This window comes from Harpegnathos saltator, unplaced genomic scaffold, assembly GCF_003227715.2.
Source record: "Harpegnathos saltator strain DR-91 unplaced genomic scaffold, Hsal_v8.6 scaffold119, whole genome shotgun sequence".
Taxonomy (NCBI): Eukaryota; Metazoa; Arthropoda; class Insecta; order Hymenoptera; family Formicidae; genus Harpegnathos; species Harpegnathos saltator.
In genome coordinates, this window is record NW_020229894.1 from 541816 (window position 1) to 565013 (window position 23198).

At 50.2% G+C, this 23198-nt stretch overlaps 1 protein-coding gene across 7 annotated transcripts in view; it reads left to right on the forward strand.

The window, feature by feature from the left end:
• The window catches only part of LOC105181492 (growth factor receptor-bound protein 14), a 348327-nt gene that overhangs the window by 279345 nt on the left and 45784 nt on the right, over positions 1–23198 (forward strand). For all 7 annotated transcript variants that reach the window (XM_025304178.1, XM_025304174.1, XM_011138293.3 and 4 more), the window contains one exon: positions 9727–9834. In XM_025304178.1, the coding sequence (XP_025159963.1) occupies positions 9727–9834 (108 nt within the window). The remainder of the gene's footprint in view (positions 1–9726; positions 9835–23198) is intronic.

The following is a 23198-nucleotide window of genomic DNA, read 5'->3' on the forward strand; positions in this document are numbered from 1 at the left end:
TGACTCGCGCGCGGTTCGTGTCGAGCGGGCCCGCACGAAGAGAGAGAGAGAGAGAGAGAGAGAGAGAGAGAGAGAGAGAGAGAGAGAGAGAGAGAGAGAGGGAGAGGAACAACACACTTCGCCGCTACGTCGACGTGCGTATAAAACGCGCACACAGTCTCGGCGCGTTTCGCGCGTGGCGCGCGTTTCGTCCTCCTTGCCTCTTTTTCCTCCTCCTCTCTCCTTTTCCTTCCTTAAAGAACAGTCGCGCCACTGACACCGTATGATTTTCTTTTTCTCCCCCTCCGCCCCCCCCCTCTCTCTCTCTCTCTCCCTCCCTCGCCCCCTTCTCATTCTCTCTCTCACTCGCTCCTTTTTTAACGAGGATCGGGCTCGTGAGACACGAGGCTCTCCTTTCCCATCGTCGTCGATAATATCGGTTTATTCTCGAGCGCAGACGGCCTTTGTCCTCTCTTTCTCTCGCTCGTCTCGAGCGTGGCGTCCGCCGATAGAGAAGAGTAACTCGTGGCTGGTAACGGTTTCCGTTGGCAACACGCGGCGACCAGCAGCTCCGCTCGGGAAAAAGAGCGAGAGAGAGAGAGCGAGAGAGAGAGAGAGAGAGAGAGAGAGAGAGAGAGAGAGAGAGCGAGAGACTCCAGACCACGACCGTCCGCCGCCTACTCCCTATTACGCTACTCTTTAGGGGCCTATTCTTCCTCAAGCTGGAGTGGCGCTCAGACCGCCTCTCCAGACCGGCTGGTCCCCAAAGTGGAGCCCAGCGCGAGAGATCACAGCGCGTCACCCTCGTCCGTCGCGGAGGTTTCGCCAGTCGCGCCCGCCGGACGCGAGTGCGGAATTAATGACAAGCGGGGGAAAAAGCGCGGATATTCTCGCTGGCGCGCGCGCCAAGCCGACGCGTCAGCCGGTGGTAGAATGGAAACGAGATATCGCGAGTGCAATCGCGCCCAATCGAGACGAAATTGAAACGAAGTGCCGCGATAAGGGAGATACTTTTTCTCTCTCTCTCTCTCTCTGTCTCTCTCTCTCTCATTGAAATGAAATGCGATTAAAACGCGTTTACAGTTTTAAATGGATTCCAAATGACATTCCAGTGACGGCGTGACGGCGATAATAATCTAACCGGTCGATAACCGCGCTGTTCCCGTCGAATTCTTCTTCCCGTCTCTAAACACGGCGCGTACTCGACGCGCGTCTTCGGACAATTTTGACGTTTCCACTCCACGTGTCCTCCTCTCTCGTGTAGCCTCTCTCATTTCTATTCCTGCGCAATGTTGCTTTCGCTATCATCATCATCATCATCATCATCATCATCATCATCATCATCATCATCATCGTCATCATCATCATCATCATCATCATCATCATCATGGTCATCATCATCATCATTATCACCATCATCATCATTATAACTTCATTTCGAATAAGACTCACCGGGCCGGATAACAACCCCAGCCCTGCCGCGGGATGTAATTTGGGGACCCTTGCGCTAGGGAATCGCAATCCAGAGCCGCCTTCTCTTCCCTTCCCCGCCCTACCTTCCACTTGCTCCTCTGCCCAGCTAGCCGCCGGTGCATCCTCGAGGGTCGTCCTGAGCGCGCTGCGTCTGCACACCACCGCCGTGACCGGCGGGCAGGCTTGCCTAGTGTTTATCGGCTCCGTCGGCCGTCCATGTCTTGTCTGCCGTCAGTCCGTCTACCTTCGCTCTGGATCTACTATGCGCACCATGCTGCTCTTCCCCTTCCTCGACTCTTCCTGACCCTCTCCCCCTCTCTCTCTCTCTCTCTCTCTCTCTCTCTCCTCTCTCTCTCTCTCTCTCTCTCTCTCTCTCTCTCTCTCTCTCTCTTTTGCTCGCCCGCGAGAGAAGAATCTTCCCCTTGCGTCGCACTTGCCTGTCCGCTCGGTCCGACTCCGCCTTTTATCCGAAGGGAAAAGGACGGGAGGAAAGACGTCTTGGTCTCGGTAACCGCGCTAGGTAGTACTTACGAGTGTCTCAGGAAAGCCTTTGTAACTCTTTCATCCGAGAAAGAGTCTACGAGTCTGATGAGATGCGGCGAACGAGGAGGAGGAGGAGGAGGAGGAGGAGGAGGTAGAGTTGGCGGGAGGGCGCGGAAGGGCGAGGGCGCGACGTGGAAAAGAGGAGAGAGAAAGAGCGAGCGCAAGAGGGAGAAGAAAAATGAGCGGGTAGGCTCGGAGAAACCTGCAGGACTCGCTTTGATCGGCAAGACATTGACACTCCTCCGTCCCCTTCGCCCACCCTTTGTTTCCGTGCCACCACTCCGCCGAAGCGCGCCCGCTTCGACTCCTTCGCTCTCACCCACCCCTCCCGGTCGTATTTCAATCTTCGCGGACTTCGATTCACCTCACTGGAAATCTATGAAGTCTAAGTGCGGAGTCGTCGGGTCTTCCCCCCCTCCTCCCTCCTTCTCTTCGTTAACCCGCCAAGTGATGGTAGCCGATGGGGCCGAGCTGAGTTCTCCGACAAAAGATAGCGCGCGCGCTCGCTCGCGTGATAACTCCTTTATACGAAGATTAATTGAAAAGAAATATTCACGGAATTTATCACACCCGCAATTAATTCAGCCGCTCGCTTTCGGCGAGAAGGGTGCGGCGCGGAGAGAGTTAGGGACAAGGGGGCAGAGGGAGAGCTTCGCGGGTCCATTAATGCGTAAAGATAATAACGCGCCGCGTGCCATCGGTGCGAATGAAAAAAAAAAGAGAGGGAGAGAGAGAGAGAGAGAGAGAGAGAGAGAACAGAGAGAGGTTTTCCCCGGGGTTCTATTCTGGACGAAGATATCGCGGTCGCGGCGATAGTGGCGGCGGTGACGCTCTCGTCGCAGACGTTAATAAAATATTGTCGTTCGATATTAACTCGCCGGCTCAGCCGCCAAGTTGTCGTCGTCGTCGTCGTCGTCATCATAAAGCGATAACGATAATGAGAAAGTGAATAGATCGTAAAGCGATAAGAGAGCGCCGCGGACGGATGGAGCCGGCGAATGCTGGCGGGTCGCTTTCTACTCTTCGGTTAGACGGATCGCGCGTTCGTGTGACAGAGGAAAAGTGAGAAAAAGAGAGACGGAGGGGAGGGGTGGGGGGGGGAGATAGCGAGGAGGATTTCACCGCGCTCGCCGTATCCTCGCTCGGGTTTGCGCGCTGTTCGCGAAGGAAACGACGATACGGGAATTATAATTAGCCGAGAGCGGCAAGAAAAAAGGGTCGCGAGCGCGCGTGCGCGAACTTGCACGATCATTCAATTACAGCGGAAATGTGTTGTATGCGTCTCGCGCAAGACGGCTTCTGCCGGCGATAATCGATGGCTGCTGCTCCGCCGTCCGCTCTCGGCCGATTTTGCGGCGATATCGAGGGGTTCCCCCGATGCGGAACATTATCCTGCGTTTACTTTGAGTCCGCGTGCCTCGTTATCGTTCTCCGTTACCGTCGTTGATTAATGTTAGCATACATTCGTCGCTCGCTCTCTCTCTCTCTCTCCCCCTCTCTCTTTCACTCTGCCAGCTCGTTGCTCGTCGTTGGCGCGCGTTTCCCGTCTACGTTCGCGAATAATTGAATTACGTAATTATCTCCAAACGCACCGGCAATACTCCGGAGCCGCCTTCAATTAGTCGCCACCGACGCCCTTCATCTTCGGCATCCACCTCGATCACGCTGCGCTCCTGCGAGACGCGGAAGCGATGACGAATCCGGCCGGGCTCCTAAGCTTTTTTCGCGTTCAATAGAAAAGGAGCGAGCGACTGTTGAGGATATGAGAGAACGCGCGCTCTCTCGATCCTTTCGCGGAGTTAGCCGGTGGCCGAGAGCGGCAGCCGCGAAAGCGGTACGAGGCATGATTTTTACATGTCACATCTCCCGGCGAAGTAATTACGTGTCGTTACGCGCAAAAATTTCTATCGGTACAGAATGAGAGACCATTTTCAGATAGAAATCACTTTATTAGTGCCGAGATAGCGAGGAAAGCGAGAGCGGCGAGCGGCTGCCGGGCGCACCCCGGAGAAGTCAAGGTACTTGACCCGCAAACTCGCTTTCATGGGAAACCCCGTCGAAATTTTGACACCATTTTAATGGGAACGCGACCTACGCGCGTGTACAGCTGTGACCGTAACTGAAAATGAGACGATCGGAATCAAACATGTTACGTTTCGCACGTGCGAAACGGACGCCGATAAAAAATCTAGTAATATAATCGACGAGAAAAGATAATCGATCTAGGGAATAATCGGCCGCAAAAATATCGGTCTGATAATCGATTTTTCAAGAAAAATAAGAACCGATGTTCTTGTTTCATCGATCGATATTTGCCCATCACTGACCCGGGGACTGTCAGGTTTTTCAGAAGTCTTGTCCAGTGCCCGGTTAATGAGTCAAACCGGACGTCTCATATGTCCGGCTTTTAAATTATATCCAATCTCAATGGAATGAGAGTTCAGATTTTACCAACGTTTCTCCGTTTCAAGCGTCTACAAACGATCGCGAGCCACCCACGAAAAGCCATCTAGTAGATGATCTGCCGATCCATATATATATCCATATATATTAAAAAAGTAATAGGTTATTATTCTATTCAATCAAATCTTGTTGATAAAATTGTTGTTTGGAAATTAATATTGTAAATAAATTCTTGTCATATTTTGTGTTTAATGTAACGTTATGATTATCATTTCCGTGTCCGGTTTAGTCCGCTTTGGGTTTGTTACCAAGGAAGAAATGTCCGGTAATTTTTACTTTTGGATTTGGTAACCCTGGTTACAGCCCGCACGTTAACGTTAACGCTCTCGCTTGTGGGTGCACGTGCGCCGCACGTCATACACGGCGACGCGCTTGCGTGATACGAGGGGGGGGCGCGCGTGTGCGTGCGAGCAGTCGGTCGAGCGTAGATGCGTCCGATTCTGGGTCTTCTGGGTCGATACGACTGGACCCGCCACGGTTATGCACGCCCGTCCACGTAATGCGCTCGTCTCCTCTACTTACTCATACTCTTCCTCTCGTCTCCTGTCCCTCCGCGTCCACATTTGTCCCATGGCCGACACACGCTTGCCGCAAGCGCCGCGGCAAGTCTCGCCTCTCCGCGACTTTTCCGAAGTTTCGCGTGAAAATTCTCTCGATCGGTCCGAGATCCGTGGGCGTCTTCGAGGAAGGCAGAACCCCGGCACGAGGTTCTGGTCTTGGGTTAAGTTCGTGAAAATATATTCACACGAGTACTTGAATCTGTTTGATGTGCAATCTGTATTTTATGTACTTGAAATTATTTTGTGCATCGCACGCCGTAAAAGGACTTTTCACCCGCGACTAACGCCTGCAACGTTCTGCTTCTCATCGTCGCTTTTGTATTCCGATTTTTCCATCCCGCGAATTTCATTCAGCTTGAGGGACCGCAGATTTTCAGTGTAATGCTCTGTATTTTGAGCCGCTGTTTGAGCTTTGAGCTTGCAAAAGCGGTTGCTCGTTTAATTTAGGACAATCCTGCGCGTATTTTTCGATGTGGAATTGAGTAAGTTGTTTATTGAAATTAACGCGCTCGCTCGTCACGCTACCTCGCGTTTTCTTTTCTCTCCATGAAACACTTTGCTTGTTTATGTGGACGTGGCGAGAGAAATGATCGCTGCCGCGCACATGTGTGTGACGCTTGGCCTCTCGCGAGAGACCGCTGCGTCATGCATCTGTGATGCTGGTAGCGGACGTAATGGGAATAAGAATTAAATGCTGGCAGGACACTGAGAGAAAGAGAGAATCACATAATGAATAATTCTGAATATTAATTTTCTCAACATCGTGTCAACAGCACGAGTCTCTAAAAAAGACTCTCCATTTTAGAGGCTCTTAGCTTTAGGGCTCTTAGCTTTAGAGCTTTAGGTTCTTCTTCGATCCTTAGTGTGGAAAAGAAAAGACAGCACCTATAAACAGAGACGTTTACAGCATCGAATGTAAGCGAGAATCTGTACAGCGTTGTAATCCGAAAAATCGTCGGTCCTCCAAATTTGACGGAATTTGCAAAGTTAATTTCGATTCGGGCCGACGGTTCTCTTTCTTCGCAATTTAGGATGGAAATTTAGCCAGGAGACTCTTGCTCGACAACGAACGCGCCGTGATCGCGGGGATTTTAATCGTCGCTTTATCCATTTGTACACTGAGAGAAAAGTATACGCTATTTGGAACTATAATGATATAGTAACTAAATTATAGTCCGAAATATCATATTTATAGTAAGTATTATCGGTAATAATTACGATATAGGCATATCGTATAATATAACCAACTATATATAATATTTTTACTAAGAATTATAGTAAGTTAAACTAAAATTATTGTATGGATACAAATATAAAGTGGTGGTAGGTAAAGTAACTCTTTTATATAGTCAATATTACCAGAATATTTGCTAAATGATGACAGATGTAACTATGTGAATATTAAATCTCATTATACTTGTGAATGAGAAATTACCATATATGTGGTAAAAGTAACTAAACAATTATTTCAGACAATCATTGACTGTATATTTGTATTTATTCTACTATATTTCGCGGGTTCCACCAACTATAAAAATATGGTTGACGCCAAAATGAACTGTAAAATATAGTGAGATTATAGTTAATTCAACTTATATTTTTCCATCAGTGTAGTATGTTGTCGGTAATTTCTCGGGTTGCCTCGCTGCTCTTTCGCCTCAATTAATTAAAAATGAGTAGGAATTTCGGGCGATTTGTAAGGGCTCCAAGTTGAAGAAGGAAGTGTAAGCTTTGTACTTGACTCAACCTCGCCCGAGATGACTGTGCCGCTTCGCGTCAGCGATATAAGGAGCTTAAGAGAGCTCGCACGGATTACCTTTGACCCAGCCGCGAAATTTTATCGTCGCCCGGTCGAGCGTAAATATTTCCAAAGGAATCGGCGTTCCGATCGAATATTTCCCCCGTGTTTGCCGGCCGCTCGTAAGAAACGGGATTACAGTTCGCCCGGGCCGAAAACTGAATATCGTTAATCCTGTTGCGCCAAGGATAAAAGCGGGCCACGCGATGCGTAACCGGTGTCGAGGTTAATGGCGAGGTGCGTCGAACCGCCAACATTGTTGTGTTGACTCGCCGAAGGACGAATCGCGCGTGTTAGTCGCAGTAGTTGTGTTCCGAATTGGATTTTTTTCTATTTCCCACGTCATACGCCGGTTTAGCGTACTTATCGTGAAAAGTACAGGGAAACGGTAACATTCAAGTTGTTAATATTATTCGTATATTAAAGCGATAAAAGAGCAGCTTCGAGAAAAACGTTTGATCGAAGAAATTTTCTGCTGGAATATAAGCGCTTCGGAGATCGAAGACACGAGAATTCTGTGTAGGTCAAGGAGAAATCTTGACAACTTAGAACTGAATCCTGATCGCTCCACAACCGGGAAAGTATTCTGTACCGTTCATATTTCACCGGATAATTGTTTCGTCCAGTCAAATATTTTGCCTCGTGTGCAAAATACTTTGAATTATTCCGACGTTGTCCTCGTGAAGGACAGGTCTTCCGCTTGCGATCTCGTTTTAGGCAATAGAAACTAACAAGTGGCCAAATCAAAATCTCTCAAGTTGAAGGATAATGTAGAATCGGAGCGGAGATGAGAAGGGATAAAAGTACACGAGGGAGAATATGTAGCAAACAAAACTTTGAGATATAATCCTTCCGACTAAAATAATTCAGAACAGAACGAAAGCCCAGGGCACTCGTCCCTCAGAGGTTGGGAGGCCACTGATCAAAGAAAGCACTACTGGGAGTAAAAGTGGAAGGGTCGCTCGGAGAGAAGGGAGACTGGCTTTAGCGAGAGCCGCACACACCAAAGAGACGTAGATGAGTATTGTAGGAGCTGAGGAAACGTCTTCTGGAACAAAACGCGATGGCGAAGTTGACTCTTAATTTTCAAGGTGGCTGATGCGTGACGGCACCGCGAACAAGTTCATGATTAATACAGCGCAAGGAGGTTCGGCAGGTCCGTGTGAAATGTTTGTATAAATACGCGCGATTTATTACATACAAGGTCAACGCTACTGGACTGGATGAGAGTTCCGGTGAAGTTTGGGAAATATTTTTGAAGGCCCCTAGAGAAGTAAACACACACTCCTCGCATGTGTTGACGCGTTTAACGCTTTTGGCTGGGGCTTTGTCTGTACGTTATAGGCCGGTAGACGCTAATTAATCTTTAAAGAACCGCTATTTTTTCCTCAAAATTTGCAATTTTTTTCGCGGAGAATTTATACATAGGTATGTAACCATCATGTCGCGTAGAGTTTTCGAGTTTGTTAGTGACTCCTATAGGAGCCACCCCGGTCCTCTAAAGGTTAATATTAATAGAGAAACGGTAGACTAAAAATTGTGCGCCTTTTTGAAAATTGTTGAGAACTGTAATTAATACCCCGGTAATTAGCGCTGCCTACCATTAGGAATGACGATTTTTTCTCAAACAGATCGATTTAAAGATCGATTCGAATCACGGAGAAAAAAATCGATCTTTAAAGGGCCGGTTTATAAAGAATCGATTTCAAAAAATCGATTTGAATCGGTATGCATGTAGAGTGAACCACTCGTTGAAGTATTATCTGTCAAATTTCTACACTCTAAAGTAGACCTCGCGTAATTCATATATTTAAGTTTAATATGAATTAAAGAAATTAAATTTTAATATGAATTAAAGAAATTAAACATATGGTATTCTTTTGGTTGTGTTCTGTGTGTGTGTGTGTGTGTGTGTGTGTGTGTGTGTTTGTGTGGGTGGTTAGAACAAAATAGAAAAAGATCTTTAAACCTTTGTGCTAAGGATTTAATTAGTTAGATTAAACGTCAATCGAGGGTTTTTCAACGTTATTAAATAAGAAATCACGTTTACTATTATATGCATATACATATGTATACTTTTACATGGAGTGGCTGTGATTGGTTCGCGCGTTTCGTTCCGCTGAAAATTCTCACCCATGACACATCGGTCTACAGGCAACACAATGTGCATTGTGCAACCATTGAATGAGTTTAAATGTTACAACTAAAAGAAGTAAAAACAAGCTATTGCTAGTAAAAACTGAAAAGATCCTGTTGGCGATTTTCAGAATTTACAGATCGATCCTTGAGTCGATTCAGTTCCAGAAAATCGATTTTGAAATCGATCTTTTAGGCACCGATTAATCGATCTTCGATTAAATCGACTTAAAATCGGCATCCCTACCTCCCATATTCCCGGACAATCATGCGAATTGGTGACGGGCTCGCCAGAGAATTTCCCCCACCATCACGCACACATATATAAGCCGGCTCGGCCTAGCCACGTGACAGTGCCGAGCGCGTGGCTCACACGGACGGACCGAGCTGGCAGTGTGTGTGCGTGGTGGGGGAAGTTCTCTGGCAAGCCCGTTTCACCAAATTCCTATCACTGATTCCCGCTCACGTTGCGGGAAAATTAGGTAAGAGAGGAGGCTCAATCGCCAGAGAAAGAAAGAAAGAGAGAGACAGACTCGCGCAGCAGCGAAGTGGATCGATCCGGACGAGCTTCGTATCGATCGGCCGAACATCGCGAACGGCTCGTCCGCGTGTAAAATTATGCAAATCGCCGGTACGCGTCTCATGCCGGCGTCGGCGTTGCGATGCGCCCTCGGGCGCATCTAAGGGCGCGTCTAAGGGTTCCGCGGCTCGGCCAGTAAGTCGTCGCGACGCGGCCAACTCTCTCTCTCTCTCAACGACCGCTTTGTGTTTCAGTACGGCAAACAGCTCCGCGAGAATTACCGAGCCTTCAAGAACAAGCAGTGCGAGCAGAACAGCAGCGGCAGCCCGAAAGAACAATACAGCAGCTACAATGTGTCCAACGTAAGTGCCATTACAAATATATGATTCCGAGCAACGCGTGAAGCGGAGATGTGCGATCGCGCGCAGGCGTTGTTGCGCATCTCGCTTCTTCGAAGGATCGGCGATTGCGACTCGACATCGACAGTTGGTGGCGCGACATGCGATTGGATCCTGAGTGTGTGATATTTGAAAACCAGGTGATTCGAAATCACCTCGACTCGGTTCTTAAAAGTGATTTAAGGAGAGACTTCTTTAAAGCGACTTTTCACAGTTTTCACAGCTCGCTGTGTGAATAACTTTCGTTACACTTTGACCAACAAGAAAAGCCGCGTGCGCAATTCTGACGTACGAAATCGGAAATCGAGTTAGCCTTATAATACCGCGCGCGCGACGACGACGAATGCAACCGCTTCTATCCACGCGTATGCGACGACTTTCCGGATATGGAGGGTGGAGGGGGGGGGGGCGAAATCGCGCCCCGGTTCCTGAATTTCGAGATCCGGATTTCCGGCCCACCCGCAGGACTCGGCTCATCCTCGCGCCGAGGATTCCCACCGCGTTCCGTTTGCATCGTTAATCTCGCGAGATTCCTACGTCGTGCGAATTCTAATTCGTGCTGCAAGAGAAAAGGGGGAAGCGTCGCGACGTGTTGGTTGCTTTGCCTCCGTCACCGTCGTCGTCGTCGTCGTCGTTGTTTGCGACACACAGGTGGACGGGATCACGCGACGTCGTCGTCGTCGTCGGCGAGAATTATTTCGCCATGACGAGCGTTATATTTTCGACGGTGGCCTCTCTCTCTCTCTCTCTCTCTCTCTCTCTCTCTCTCTCTCTCTCTCTCTCTCTCTCTCTCTCTCTCTCTCTCTCTCTCTCTCTCTCTCTCTCTCTCTCTTGCTCGCGCGCGCGCTCGCTCACTCGCTCTTGCCTCGGATACGCTCGAAAGGTAAATTTCGCTTTAGACGCGGTAAATGGAATGGAAGAGGCGATTACGCTGAAATTACCCCGAGTGACAGTAATTTGCCGGGTCACGCCACTTTCGATCATTGCCTCCCAGCTGTCATCCTTTTCGCCGCGACCGCGCGTCTTCTCTCGCCGAACTTTCGTTCACACCCCCGTCTTCTCGATTAATTCCTCCCTCTTCCGCCTCCGCCGGCCCTCCTTCTTCACGCAGCCCGCGTCGTCGATGAACGCCTGCATATTTATTTAATTCTATATTTATCTCCTCAATTTTCTCCCTCTCGCGCGCGCGCGAGACACCTCCCCTTTGATCGATACGCACCCGTTATTATTTACGTACCGTTGTGCTCGCTCTCCACCGTATCATTATCCTTCACGGTTGCGCATTTATCCGCGCTGCTAATGGACGCGCTCGGATATAAGGAAATCATAGCGATTGAACGAATGAATGAACGAGCGGACGTAGCAGCGAGGAGTTGCGACGGGCGGTGGTAACGAGATGCGATGTTTGGATGTCGATAACGTTAGCGGCTGAATAATTATAGCAAATAGCTCGTTAACTATTGATCTTCAATGTGAAATCCAATGCGGAAATGGCCGCCGTCGCTTCTCGAGATATTGCGTTCCTGTCGTCCGCGTTAAGGGCTGCCGAACACCGACACAATGCACAGCGTGGTCTCTGCACTGTTTTTTTTTGCTTTTCTTTCTTTCTTTCTTTCTTTCTTTCTTTCATTTTCTCGTATAAAATTGCAAATGCTCTCGCAGAGTGGAGATACAGGTGTCGATGAGAAGAAGAAAACGTTGCGAGCGAAATTTCTTTCTCCCGTTTCCGACGTGACGCGCGATGTTCTCTGACATCTCGCGCTTTCACTCTGTGGAAGCATCTGCAATTTTATGCAGAACCCGGCGGGGAAGCGGCGCGCAAAGTGTGTGTGTGTGTGTGTGTGTGTGTGTGTGTGCTGTTGACCCCGTCGGAATGGACTCGGCGAAATTTTCTCAGACGGATCTCTCTTGCGTGCGCCTCGCTCTCGTGTCGTTCGTTCGGAGCGTGACACCGTGACGTTAGTTCGCGGGGCGGGATCGCTCGGATCGCGAGTTTCATCGGATTCACGTTCCGGCCGAGATAACAAAGTGGAAGGGATCGGAGCCGCTTCGTTCGCGCGGGCAACCTCCGTCCGTCCGTCCATCCGTCCGTCTCTAATGGGTTTTGTTCACCGAATCGAAATTGAAGAAGCGGCCGGCCGTCGGCTGCAATTTTGCGCTCGCCTTTCCTGCGAGGCGCGATTCGAAAAGCGAATTTTCCCCAGGCAGTGTCGTCGTAACTTACGGCCAGGCCGCGAGGAATCCCAACAAGGATCTCGAAAAGGATCCTCCGAAGAGAGGAGGAGGAGGAGGAGGAGGAGGAGGAGGAGGAAGAGGAGGAGGAGGAGGAGGGTCCCAAGAAGGGGATCCCTGATCCCCCGCGGCGTCGGGTCTCACTGACCTCATTGTCGTGCCACCCCCGACCTCCTTGACGACGAGGGGCTCTCTCTCTCTTCCCCCCTCGCTCTTCCACCCCCTCCCCTCCTTCCCATCCGCCGCGTTATTCTTCGCGTTCTCTCCTACTTCTCCTTCTACGCGCTGAAACGACGACGACGCGTCTCGCCCGGCGGTAGGAAATTTCATCCTCGTATCGTACAGCTGATTCCAAGGTCGTTTCCTCGCCAGCCGCCGAGCAGGGGACGGCGACAACCCCTCTCCCGGTGTGTACTCTCGAGGCTAGACACGTACCGATCCGTGCGCCGGCCACCCTTTCTCCCTCTCCCTCCCTCCCTCTCTCTCTCTCTCTCTCTCTCTCTCTCTCTCTCTCTCTCTCTCTCTCTCTCTCTCTCTCCCCCTCTTCGTCTCGTCGACCGACTTATCTCTTCCTCCACCCTGCGCGACGGCGGCGAGATAAAGAGACGCGACTGGTGCTCCTTACGCGATTCATCCTTCCCCCTCGGTTACCGTCCATCAGCACGAAGGTAGTGGATAAAAAGACTATTACAAGAATTTTTGTTTCCAGAAAGTGGAAAGTACCGGAAGAAAACATTTTTCATGTCGTCGCCGTTTGAACGACGAGCCGCGGGAGTTGCAACAAGCTCTCGGCTGTTGCCGAGCGGTTGCATCATTTAGATGTGGCCGCGAGACTGGGCGAGAGAGAGAGAGAGAGAGAAAGAGAGAGAGAGAGAGAGAGAGAGAGAGAGAGAGAGAGATCATACGCGATACATTTTATTAATTATTATTACGCGCGCCAGTCGCGAGCGAGAGAGGGTAGTTTGTTCCCGCATCGAATTTGCGGAGCGTAAAATTGTGAGGAGCACGACGTGAATGGAAATTCGAGGAAGAAAGTACTCTAACGAGGTTCGGCCGGATGAAGGAGAATTTTTGGCCGAGACGTTTGTTCACGCGACGTCCCGGCGCGCGAACAAATAAGCGCCGCGATGCCATTGGAAATGTTTACTCGCGGAACATGCTTCCGAGATGACCACGCGAGTGACTCTGTCGTGAGAATAAATTAATTGATAATTAAAACATTTAGGGTTTTAATTGTGTTGTATTTCCCAATCCGTAGAGGTATCTTGATATTTTAGCTGCAGCTTTTAATTTCGCTCGAAATTTGTTACAACCGATGATATAAAATTTCGAATAAAAGCTTGCAGTCGTGAGACAAATTGGGACGCTCGCTAATTGCCTGAACGTTCATTCATCTTCTCGTTATTCGCGTTTCTTTAGCTGTGTGTCGCGCGGAGAAGCCCCGCGAGAGTGTGAAATCTCAGCAATCGGCGCCGGCGACGCGATTTTCGACGAATTATCGAGACGACTTGTAAATCCTGCGGTGACCGCTGCGTGTCGCCGGTGCGTTTTTGCGGGGCGCGCGTAATCGACCCGAATAATGGAGTATGTCGAGGCGAGACTTGGCCGGGGCGGGGAACGTGATATCGATTAGACGGAGCGGGTGTGAGATGCATTATCGAGCCGCTCCGAAGAACAGGTTTCGAAGTAGCGATCTTAACGAGTTTCCGGCAATAAATTACCGTTCGTGCCGGTTATGAATTATCCGGCCGAGGGAGCACACAGGATGACAATTAAAGCCCTGCGCGGAAAATAACCGGTATTACCGCGCTTAACGCGCAAAAGTGCGAGGGAAAAGATTATTGAGCGCTTTGCAAAACACCGTAATCGGCCGGGGCCGATTTGTCACGGTTCAACGATAATCCTCCCCGCGTAACGCGCCGGGAAATCGCGCCGCCGCCGCCCGGCCACGCGCTCCGCCTTTTAGGCAGCTGCGGAAAAATACACGAGGCGCGCTTGCAGCTGATTTTATTTAATGCCCGGTAATTTCGCGTCGCCGCGGTGGATGGAACGCGAACAATCGCGCGAGGAGCCAATTCGCCGGTGCCCGGCTAATAATTTATCTCTCCCGCGAAAGTCGAGGAGGCGAGCCGGCCGTAATTACGCAGTTCCGATACGGCTCTCTCGGTGTAGGCACTGAAAATAGGAAGCGGAAATAGGCACAGACAGAAAGACGGCAGGAGGAAGAGAGAGAGAGAGAGAGAGAGAGAGAGAGAGAGAGAGAGAGAGGGTGGAGGGCGAGTGGAGGGGACCTAAAATAACCGAGAGAAAAGCCACGACGGGGCGAGGGGCGCGCGCGGAGAGATGGGCGGAAGATGGAACTTCAACGATCCTTTTCCGAAGTCCCGTATATTGGCGACGGAGTGAGGGGGCAAGAGGAAGGGAAAGCGCGAACGTGTCTTGCACTTCGTTTCGGTTGAAAGCTCCGATCACGGATATCGTTCCATTCGTGTCCCGCTTTTATCTTTATTCGAAGGGAAACAAAAGTGCGCGCTTCGCGTCGCGTCGATAGCGGACCGAGACGGGGCGAACTTCGAATTTTCCATCCTGTGCGCACATCTCTCTCTCTCTCTCTCTCTCTCTCTTTTCTCTCTTTCTTTTCCTTCCTTTCTCGTCTCTTACCCTATCTGTTTCCCTCTCGCCTCTCCTCGTTCCTCATCACCGTGGCTCGTCGCGCGGCAGCGGACGGAATTGCACATTTAGATGGATGAAAGCTCGGAAGTAAAGTTTCACGCCAACTTAGGCGGAATTAATCTTCCGCGTTCGGAAAGGTTTACTCGCGACGGATAAAGCGACGGGGAATTTCTATTATGTTATTTAGTCGAGTCCGGCGCGTGAATTAAGGACGTGAACTCGTGTTGTACCTGTACCGATTTTCAGGCAGGAAATTCCGCCGCGGCGAATGTTGGGATTTTTCTGCGCCGTGTCATGTCTTTTCTTTTCAGCTTCGAAACACTCGCGTCTCTCCCGAGCGAGGCGCGTTGACGTATCACGTGCGTCGTCGTATTTCTCGTCGGGAGGATGTCTACGAGATTTCCCCGGCTAAATCTCTCTCTCTCGCGCGCGCGCGCGCTCCATTCTCGCATTCGCCGGGCGCTCGAAGCCGGGGCGTCGCTTCCCGGCTGATCGGCTGAATTTCATCGCCGGGGCGAAATGACGAAAAAGACCGGGAAAGCCGGTTGACACGTGTCACTCGCGCGCGCGCGCCTGCCGTGCGATTAAAATCCCGATTTAAGAGCCGCGAACACAGACGGAACATAGACGCGCCGCTAGATCGATCGAGCTCGGGCGGATTTTCGAAACCGCGTTTGTGCATCGCGCTCGCTCGCGCGCTTATCCGACTTTTCCGGCGTTGGAACGTTTTCTGAGCTCTCTCATTGAGACCCATTGCGATCTCCACGAGAAAGAAACATAATGGGCTGGGACTTCACAAAGACTCGAATTAAAAAGGTTCAAAATGTTCAAGCAAAAACGCGACTCCGGCGGAGAAATCTAATCCGAATCCGGCGCTTTTCCTGCCGAGAACGTTCCTGCTCTCTCAAGCTCCCCTCGCTTCCATTTTGTATTCAGCCTCAACGAAATATATCTGAAATATGCTTCGAGCAAACAATACATATCACTTTTGTACTTTTTTTATACTTTTATACTGTTTCTAATAACTTCGCTTTAAATGCACAGCAATTTCGCGCAACATTCAGAGAAAACGCGCGTAGGTTCCCGGATTCCTGTCTCGAGTTCCGGCGAGGGAAGCTACGTTTGAAGTAGGAATCTCGCCAGTGAAACCGGATTCTCGCAGTTTGAAGACAATTTGTGAATTTTGCTCTCGGAATCTGCCGATTTTAGGGGACTTCTACGCGGAAGCCTCTCCCCGCCGCGGCGGTTGGATTTCCGGGACGGCCGGACGAAAATCGCCGTCATTATGCCATTTCGTCCGGTGGCCAACTATCCGTCGAGTGTCCGCGCAGACGACGGCGACGGCTTTAACAGGCGGCACGTAGCCGAGACGTGAAAGCGCGGTCGGTCGGGCCCGCTTTCAGTCGACCGGCATATTTCCCCGGGACGGCGCGCCAACCAACCGACCAACCCGGATACCGGAAGTGTCGGCTGCGCACCTAGCAACGACGTCCTTACCGTTCTTCCGCCGCCGCCGGCGAGGCTCGCTCGCTCGCATTGTTACACCCGGCTGCAGACTCCCGATCCACCCTCTCCCTCTCCCTCCCCCGCCGCCGCCGCTGCCGCTGCCGCCCCGAGCAACCCTTCCCCAAGGCGCAGCATTTAAATTCCCAAGCGCGGGCTTCACCTTTCCGGAATTTTAACGGACAAGCTCTAATTACCGAGCCATTTAACGGCGCGAATCTCCCGGAGGAAGTTGCAACAAATATACATAACGACCCTGCCCGCCGCGAGTTATCGTCAATTAATAAAGTCGTCCGCGCCGGAATACGTCTCGCTGAAACGAGGAGCTCTCGCGACTAGCCCGCGCCGTAATTAAGCCCGGCGCGATAATAGCAGCGCCGACGGGGGCGCAAGGGGTTGAGAAAGAAGAGAGAGCGGCTCCTCCCTGCCTCCCTCTCTTCCCCCACCCCTCCCCCTACCGCCGCCGCCGCCGCCGCCGCCGCCGCCGCCGCCGCGTGGTCTTTCTGAAATATCGGAATCACGCTACACGGCTCCTCTTTCGGTGACGCTGCAAAAATCGCCGAGCCCGAGCGAGCGCGGTAACGTTTTCAATCGACTTTCCCCGAACTCTCGTCTTCCACGCGATCATCAGTCACGCGGTCGTCTCCTTTTTCCTCCGCCATCATTTTCATCCGCTCCCCGGTCGGGCATCAAGGCTTGAATAGGGAGGACTACTCCGAGTCGACGAGGCTCGAGGGGCGGTCGAGCGGCAGGCAGGGGGGCTGAGGGAGAATGAGACAGAGCGAGAGGGAGGGGGCGGGAGGGGGTTGAGGGTGCAGGCGAGAGTGGGTAGTACCTCGGTTACAGTCGGGGGTTTAAAAGTCGGGCAAAAAGCCCCGGCCGGCTGTTGCTACGCGCGAACTATCGACCAACCCGACTCCTACCTATATATCTGTGCGCGCGAGAGAGGGAAGGAGAGAGAGAGAGAGAGAGAGAGAGAGATCCCTCTTGGAGTATGGAGGAAGAGCTGTAGATGGCATACGAGCGCGCGCGCGGCACTCTGTGCGCCAGGGTGAGCCCGGAGAGTGACGTGTGCGATGGTGTGCGTGTGTATATGTGGTATGTGTTTCGAAAGGGTGAAGGAGCAGAAGGGGAAGCCCGGAGAAAGACGAATGGAGAAGGAGGAAAAAAAAGGTGCATCGCCCAAACGCGCGAGACTGACAAGCCTCGACAACGAGGTCTCCTACGCCTTTCTTTCCCGCGCTTCCTCTCCTGCTTTCCTACCGTCGTCCTCTCTCTCTCTCTCTCTCTCTTTCTCTCTCTCTGTGTGTGTGTGTGTCGCCCCCCCCCCCCCGCCTCTCCGCCGTCTCTCTATCTTTCTGTGCGCGAGCGTTCGCATATGTTAGGCGCAGCCTAGAAACGTGAGTGAGCGCGTAGCGCGATTGTTTTATTCCACTCTTTCACTCCTGTGTTTTCATTATTCTTTATTTTCCGGCAAGTTTCCTCGGAGCGCATCCAGAGCGAGCGGAGCGCGCGCCGCGCTCGCTCTATTCCGTCCTCTTATCTTCGTCCGCCACCGCCGCCGCCGCCGCTTTTTCTCGTCGACTGAAGCAAGGAGGAAGGAACGAGCGGGGGCGGCCGGTGGGGGGGGAGGGCTTCGAGTTTGCATACGGCGAATCGCGCCGCCGAGAAGGGACATTCACGCTGCAAAATTGGATCGTAAAGGTAGACATAAACTCCCGGGTATTCCCCGACGTCGTTCTCTCTCGCCCTGCCTCGCTGCTCCACCCCGAAATATGCCGCCGCCGAAAATAGTCGCGACACACCGGTTATGAAACTTTCACGTCCTCTCTCTCTCTCTCTCTCTCTCTCTCTCTCTGTCTCTCCCTCCATCGAGTCCTTTTATTATACGCGAATACGACGCGCGCGCGTCGTTACGTTAAAAATATATTTCCAATCGCGCGCAACGATTTTCCGAAATGCATGCCACGGAACAGCTGGGATCCTGCAGGTGGAAGTCGCGGGTTGCGGGAAACAAAAGCGTGGAAATTCGAAAGGCGGTGAAATTCGCAGAGGCGGAAACTCAAGTGTCATACTAATCGAATTCGATTAATCGAATAATTTATATCAATTCGCGTTTCTTTCGCGCGAGATGCGTTTCGTCGAGGTTTTGTAATGACGACTAACGAATATCCCCCGCCCCCCTCTCTCTCTCTCTCTCTCTCTCTCTCTCTCTCTCTCTCTCTCTCTCTGTTCGCAAAGTTCGAGAAGACGGATCCAGCTCGAAGCAGAACTGAGATTAACGAACGACCGGGCTGACCCATTTTCCCCGAACCCGCCGGGAATAAGACGGAAGGCGGGCAGGGGGAGGGGGAGAAGGCAAGGACAACACAAGGGGTGCGCGAGCGTTTCCGACGCTCGGCGTTTTCTTTATCAGTCCTCCGTCGTCTCCGTCGACTCTTCGCCAAGCCGTCGCATGGAAATTTTTAATTTAACTTTACGACTCCCCGACGACCCTCCGCCGTCTCCGCCCCCCTCTCGTCCCTTCGCCTCGCGTCTCGCGCCATCAGACGCTGCATCGTCGCGAGCGGAAAGGGCGAAAGCGTTCGAGGGAAAGTCGGGCGGGCGAAGCGCGTGAAGGGAAACAATTGCATAGTTGGAATCCCGCGCGGGATCTCGCGGAATATTCGCCGAGACGAGTCGGGGCGCTTCCACTTACGTTCTCGAACGCGGACGCGCAAAGTGACGTAGTGAAAAGGGATCCGTCGTAATTAGCTCGCCGAAGCGAGAGGGTGACATGTGTCCATCACCGACCCACCCTCGCTGAGAGAGTGGAATCCTCGTCTTAAGCGACCCTCACGCGTCGACGCGTGAGGCAACGAAAAACTCGCTCGACACGTCGACTGCCACGCTGATTATTCGAAGGCTCGCGTCGAGATTCAATTACCGAGCACGCGGTGAACAATGCGATTCGCGACGCGAGTATGCGTCAGCTCGTTTCGTCGCCTCAGCGGTCAGCAGAAAAAGCTGCTTCACAACTCTTGTAAAATTCGCGAATCTAATTGGCGTATGTCCCTTAACTTTGACCGAATCCGAAGAGCGTACGCCAATCAGATCCACGAATTTTGCGACAGTTGCAAGACAGCATTTCTCCGCTGAACGTAGCCGTTGCTCTCCCCTGGTGATTAGATGCTTAATTTGTTATACACAATGTCGATTACGTTTTCGGTCTAAATTAACGAGACGCACGTTGTGGTGTCCCAGTGTCATCGTGACGTGATCGTCATACTAACAGCTTTTGCTGATTATCGATGGAGAGATGGCGCACTCGGTGCGCCAACGCGACCGCTCGCGTCCACTCCCTCCCGGAAACGTGATCGCGCGAGCGACAGCCAAGGCATCGGTCGATGAGAAAACATTACCAGATAGGAATAATCAGCCAAGTCAGCGATATAAATCCAGTCAATGATCTGATCGATCGATGAGATTAATTATCACGTAATTATCGCGTAATCGATCAAACCGAGGCAAAAACAATGCCGACTGTGAAACAATCGTTTATATCCAGCGACGATGTGGCCGATGTTAATTTCGATCGATCAGAGCCCGGATAGCTAGCGGCAACTCGCCGTCAGTAACACCGGGACGTTAATAAATCGTCCGCGTGTTAACCCCTTGACACACAAAGACGTGTCTGGGAGACGTCGTTTGTTTCGTGTGTCATTTTAGTGACGTTGACGTCACTCCGAGACGCCGAGAATTACAATTCGCTGATTTTTGTATTCACTTTTAAAGCAAACATTTCGGAAATATAATTGTATATTTTATGGTATTTTTAACACGAGCATCGAGTCTTATTTGTGCGTTGAGGGGCTAGGAAGAAGAAACACACGGAAAGACTCCGTCGCGCCGTGCAGGGGGGAGGAAGTACACTGAGAGAAAAGTATATGATATTTGGAACTATAGTGATATAGTAACTAAATTATAGTCCGAAATATCATATTTACAGTAAGTATTACAATAATATCGGTAATAATTACGATAAAGGCATAGTATAACCAAGCATATAATATTTCTACTAAGAATTATAGTAAGTTAAACTAAAATTATTGTACGGATGCAGATATAAAATGGTAGGTAAAGTAACTCTTTTATATAGTCAATATCACCGGAATATTTGCAAAACGATGACAGATGTAACTATGCGAATATTAAATCTCACTATATTTGTGAATGAGAAATTACCATATATGTGGTGAAAGTAACTAAACAATTACTTAAGACAATCATTGACTAGATATAATTGTGTTTATTCTACTATATTTTGCAGGGTTCACGAACTCTAAAAATATAGTTGACGCCAAAATGAGCTATAACATATAGTGAGATCATAGTTAATTCAACTATATCTTTCTATCAGTGTAGGGGGTGCGTTGACAGTTTTAACGGGCAAACTGTCGCAGAAGCCGACGATTTTGCCGCGGGAGGAGTCTCCAGCGCGTGTATATCTTCAGCCCGCGGGAGAGAGAGCGCGCGCCGGCTAAATCGCCGACGGACTATAAAGCCGGACGTTCCCGCGTTGTTTCCGTCGCGCTATCTCCGTCGCCATTGTTATCACCCTGGTCGAAGCGGATATGCGGCGGCCAGGTTAGCCTATATAATCGAGCGCGGCACTCACGGTTAAACGACGCGAGTCGCCTCATCCGCATCCTCGGGAGCGCAATCGGTGTTCTTCGCTGAAACGTCGCGCTTGTAAGCGGGGCTCTGATTGGAAGAGTCCCGCCGCAATTCGCAGGCTCGCCGAGCGGATCGGTTAGCGATAGGTAGTAGCGATCCGTTACCATTGTTGGTGCGCTTTGTAAACGCAGACGGTGTGATCGCCACGGACTACGTGGAAGTCGTTGATTGCGCCGCCGCCGATGCGGGAAGTGGAGATTTCTTAGCGTTTTCCCAGATGCGTTACACACTGATGGAGAAATATAGTTGAATTAACTATAATCTCACTGTATTTTATAGTTCATTTTGGCGTCAACTATATTTCTATAGTTGGCGGAACCTGCAAAATATAGTAGAATAAACACTATAATATAGTAGAGTAAACGAATAAATAATACAGTAGAATAAACACAAATATCTAGTCAATGATTGTCTTAAGTAATTGTTTAGTTACTTTTATCGCATGTATGGTAATTTCTCATTCACAAATATAGTGAGATTTAATATTCATACAGTTACATCTGTCATCATCATTTAGTAAAATATTCTGGTAATATTGACTATATAAAAGAGTTACTACTTTACCTACCATTTTATATTTGTATCCATACAATAATTTTAGTTTAACTTACTGTAATTCTTAGTAAAACTGTAATAACTTAACTGTAATTCTTAGTAAAGATATTACATATGGTTGGTTATACTATGCCCATATCGTAATTCTTACCGATATTATTGTAATACCTATTATAAATATGATATTTCGGACTATAATTTAGTTACTATATCATTATAGTTCCAAATATCATATACTTTTCTCTCAGTGCATATTTCAATTATGGGCTGCTCAAACTCTCCCCAAAATTGCTCATCTCATCTCGATACCAATCGGCAAATTTTTTCTTGTCTGAAACATGGCTCGTCCTGGAATCGAAACGGAAACACCATAAAAACGCGCGTTCCTCTCCTTCTCTTCGGTCGTTAATTTTGTCGTATATTTTTGTGATATCAACCGGAGAATTTCCGTAACTTTTGCAAAATTCTTATTCAAATTCGCATTCAACAGAATAGGAAATAGAAAAAAGACGCAATTCCAATCCGAAACGGCAGCCATGAGAGATATCGAGGAAACTGGCCCGAAGAGGGATTCCTCGAAAATCTTCCGGAATGGGAATTAGCTCACACTGATTGCCGTTGAGACGCTCCTCCTTTCACCGATTCGGTTTCCGGGACATTTTTGACCGACTCGCTGCAAGGGAGCGCTGTCGCTGCGCGCGATTTCACACGATAATAACTCGCGAACAGCCTCGAGAGTAACATCCTCGCGCGGTCGTAATTATGTTCTCACGCTCGCGTCGTTTACCGCGAATCCCGCGAATTTCTTCCTTCGGGTATCAACGACGACGCGATCTCGCGCGAATACGATAAATGTGCCGGCGTCCCGCTTGCTAATCGTTATTACGGTCGTTAAATTCGCATCGCCGTCCGAAGTTCGCGAGATCGTTTCGGCGAATTTGAAGTAAATTTGAAGCACGCGAGGATTTTTCATATTATAACCCTCGGACGCGCGAAACTATAATTTCGATTTCGGCGAAATTTTTATATTTCCTTCTCTCTCTCTCTCTCTCTCTCTCTCTCTTCTCTTTGCTCCTCTTCTTTTCCCTCTATCTCTCGCCGATTTCGGGGAAAGGATGATTACGCTTCTGTATATGGCCGCAGAGGCGAGTATAAAATTCAGCGTCGGTCCGCCGGTGCACTTACGATGCAGTTTTTGCGCACTCCTTCGCCGGTATCTCCCTGTGCTCGTCGGCTCCGTCGTCCAAAAACGAAACACATGCGAGCTCTCTCTCTCTCTCTCTCTTCCTCCTCCTCCTCCTCCTCCTCTTCTATCTCTGCCGCCGCCACCGCCACCTCCGCTGCTGCTTCTTTCTACCTCCCGCTGCCTCTTCTCTCCCCCGTGCCCAAGACGAGTTGCTGCCTCGCCGTCTTTACGACCCTCCTTATCGATGGTAGTATGTGGCCGTTTAAAGCTCGCGCAAGTGCTCCGCTCGGTGCTTTTCGAAAAGTGCGCCACCAGCACTAAAAACTTCGCCGATAGCTTTATTCACGACCTGGCCAGACGGACCTAGACGAGAGAGAGAGAGAGAGAGAGAGAGAGAGAGAGAGAGAGAGAGAGAGAGAGAGAGGGGGGGGGGCGAGACAGGCCACCGGGTATAAATTAAAGC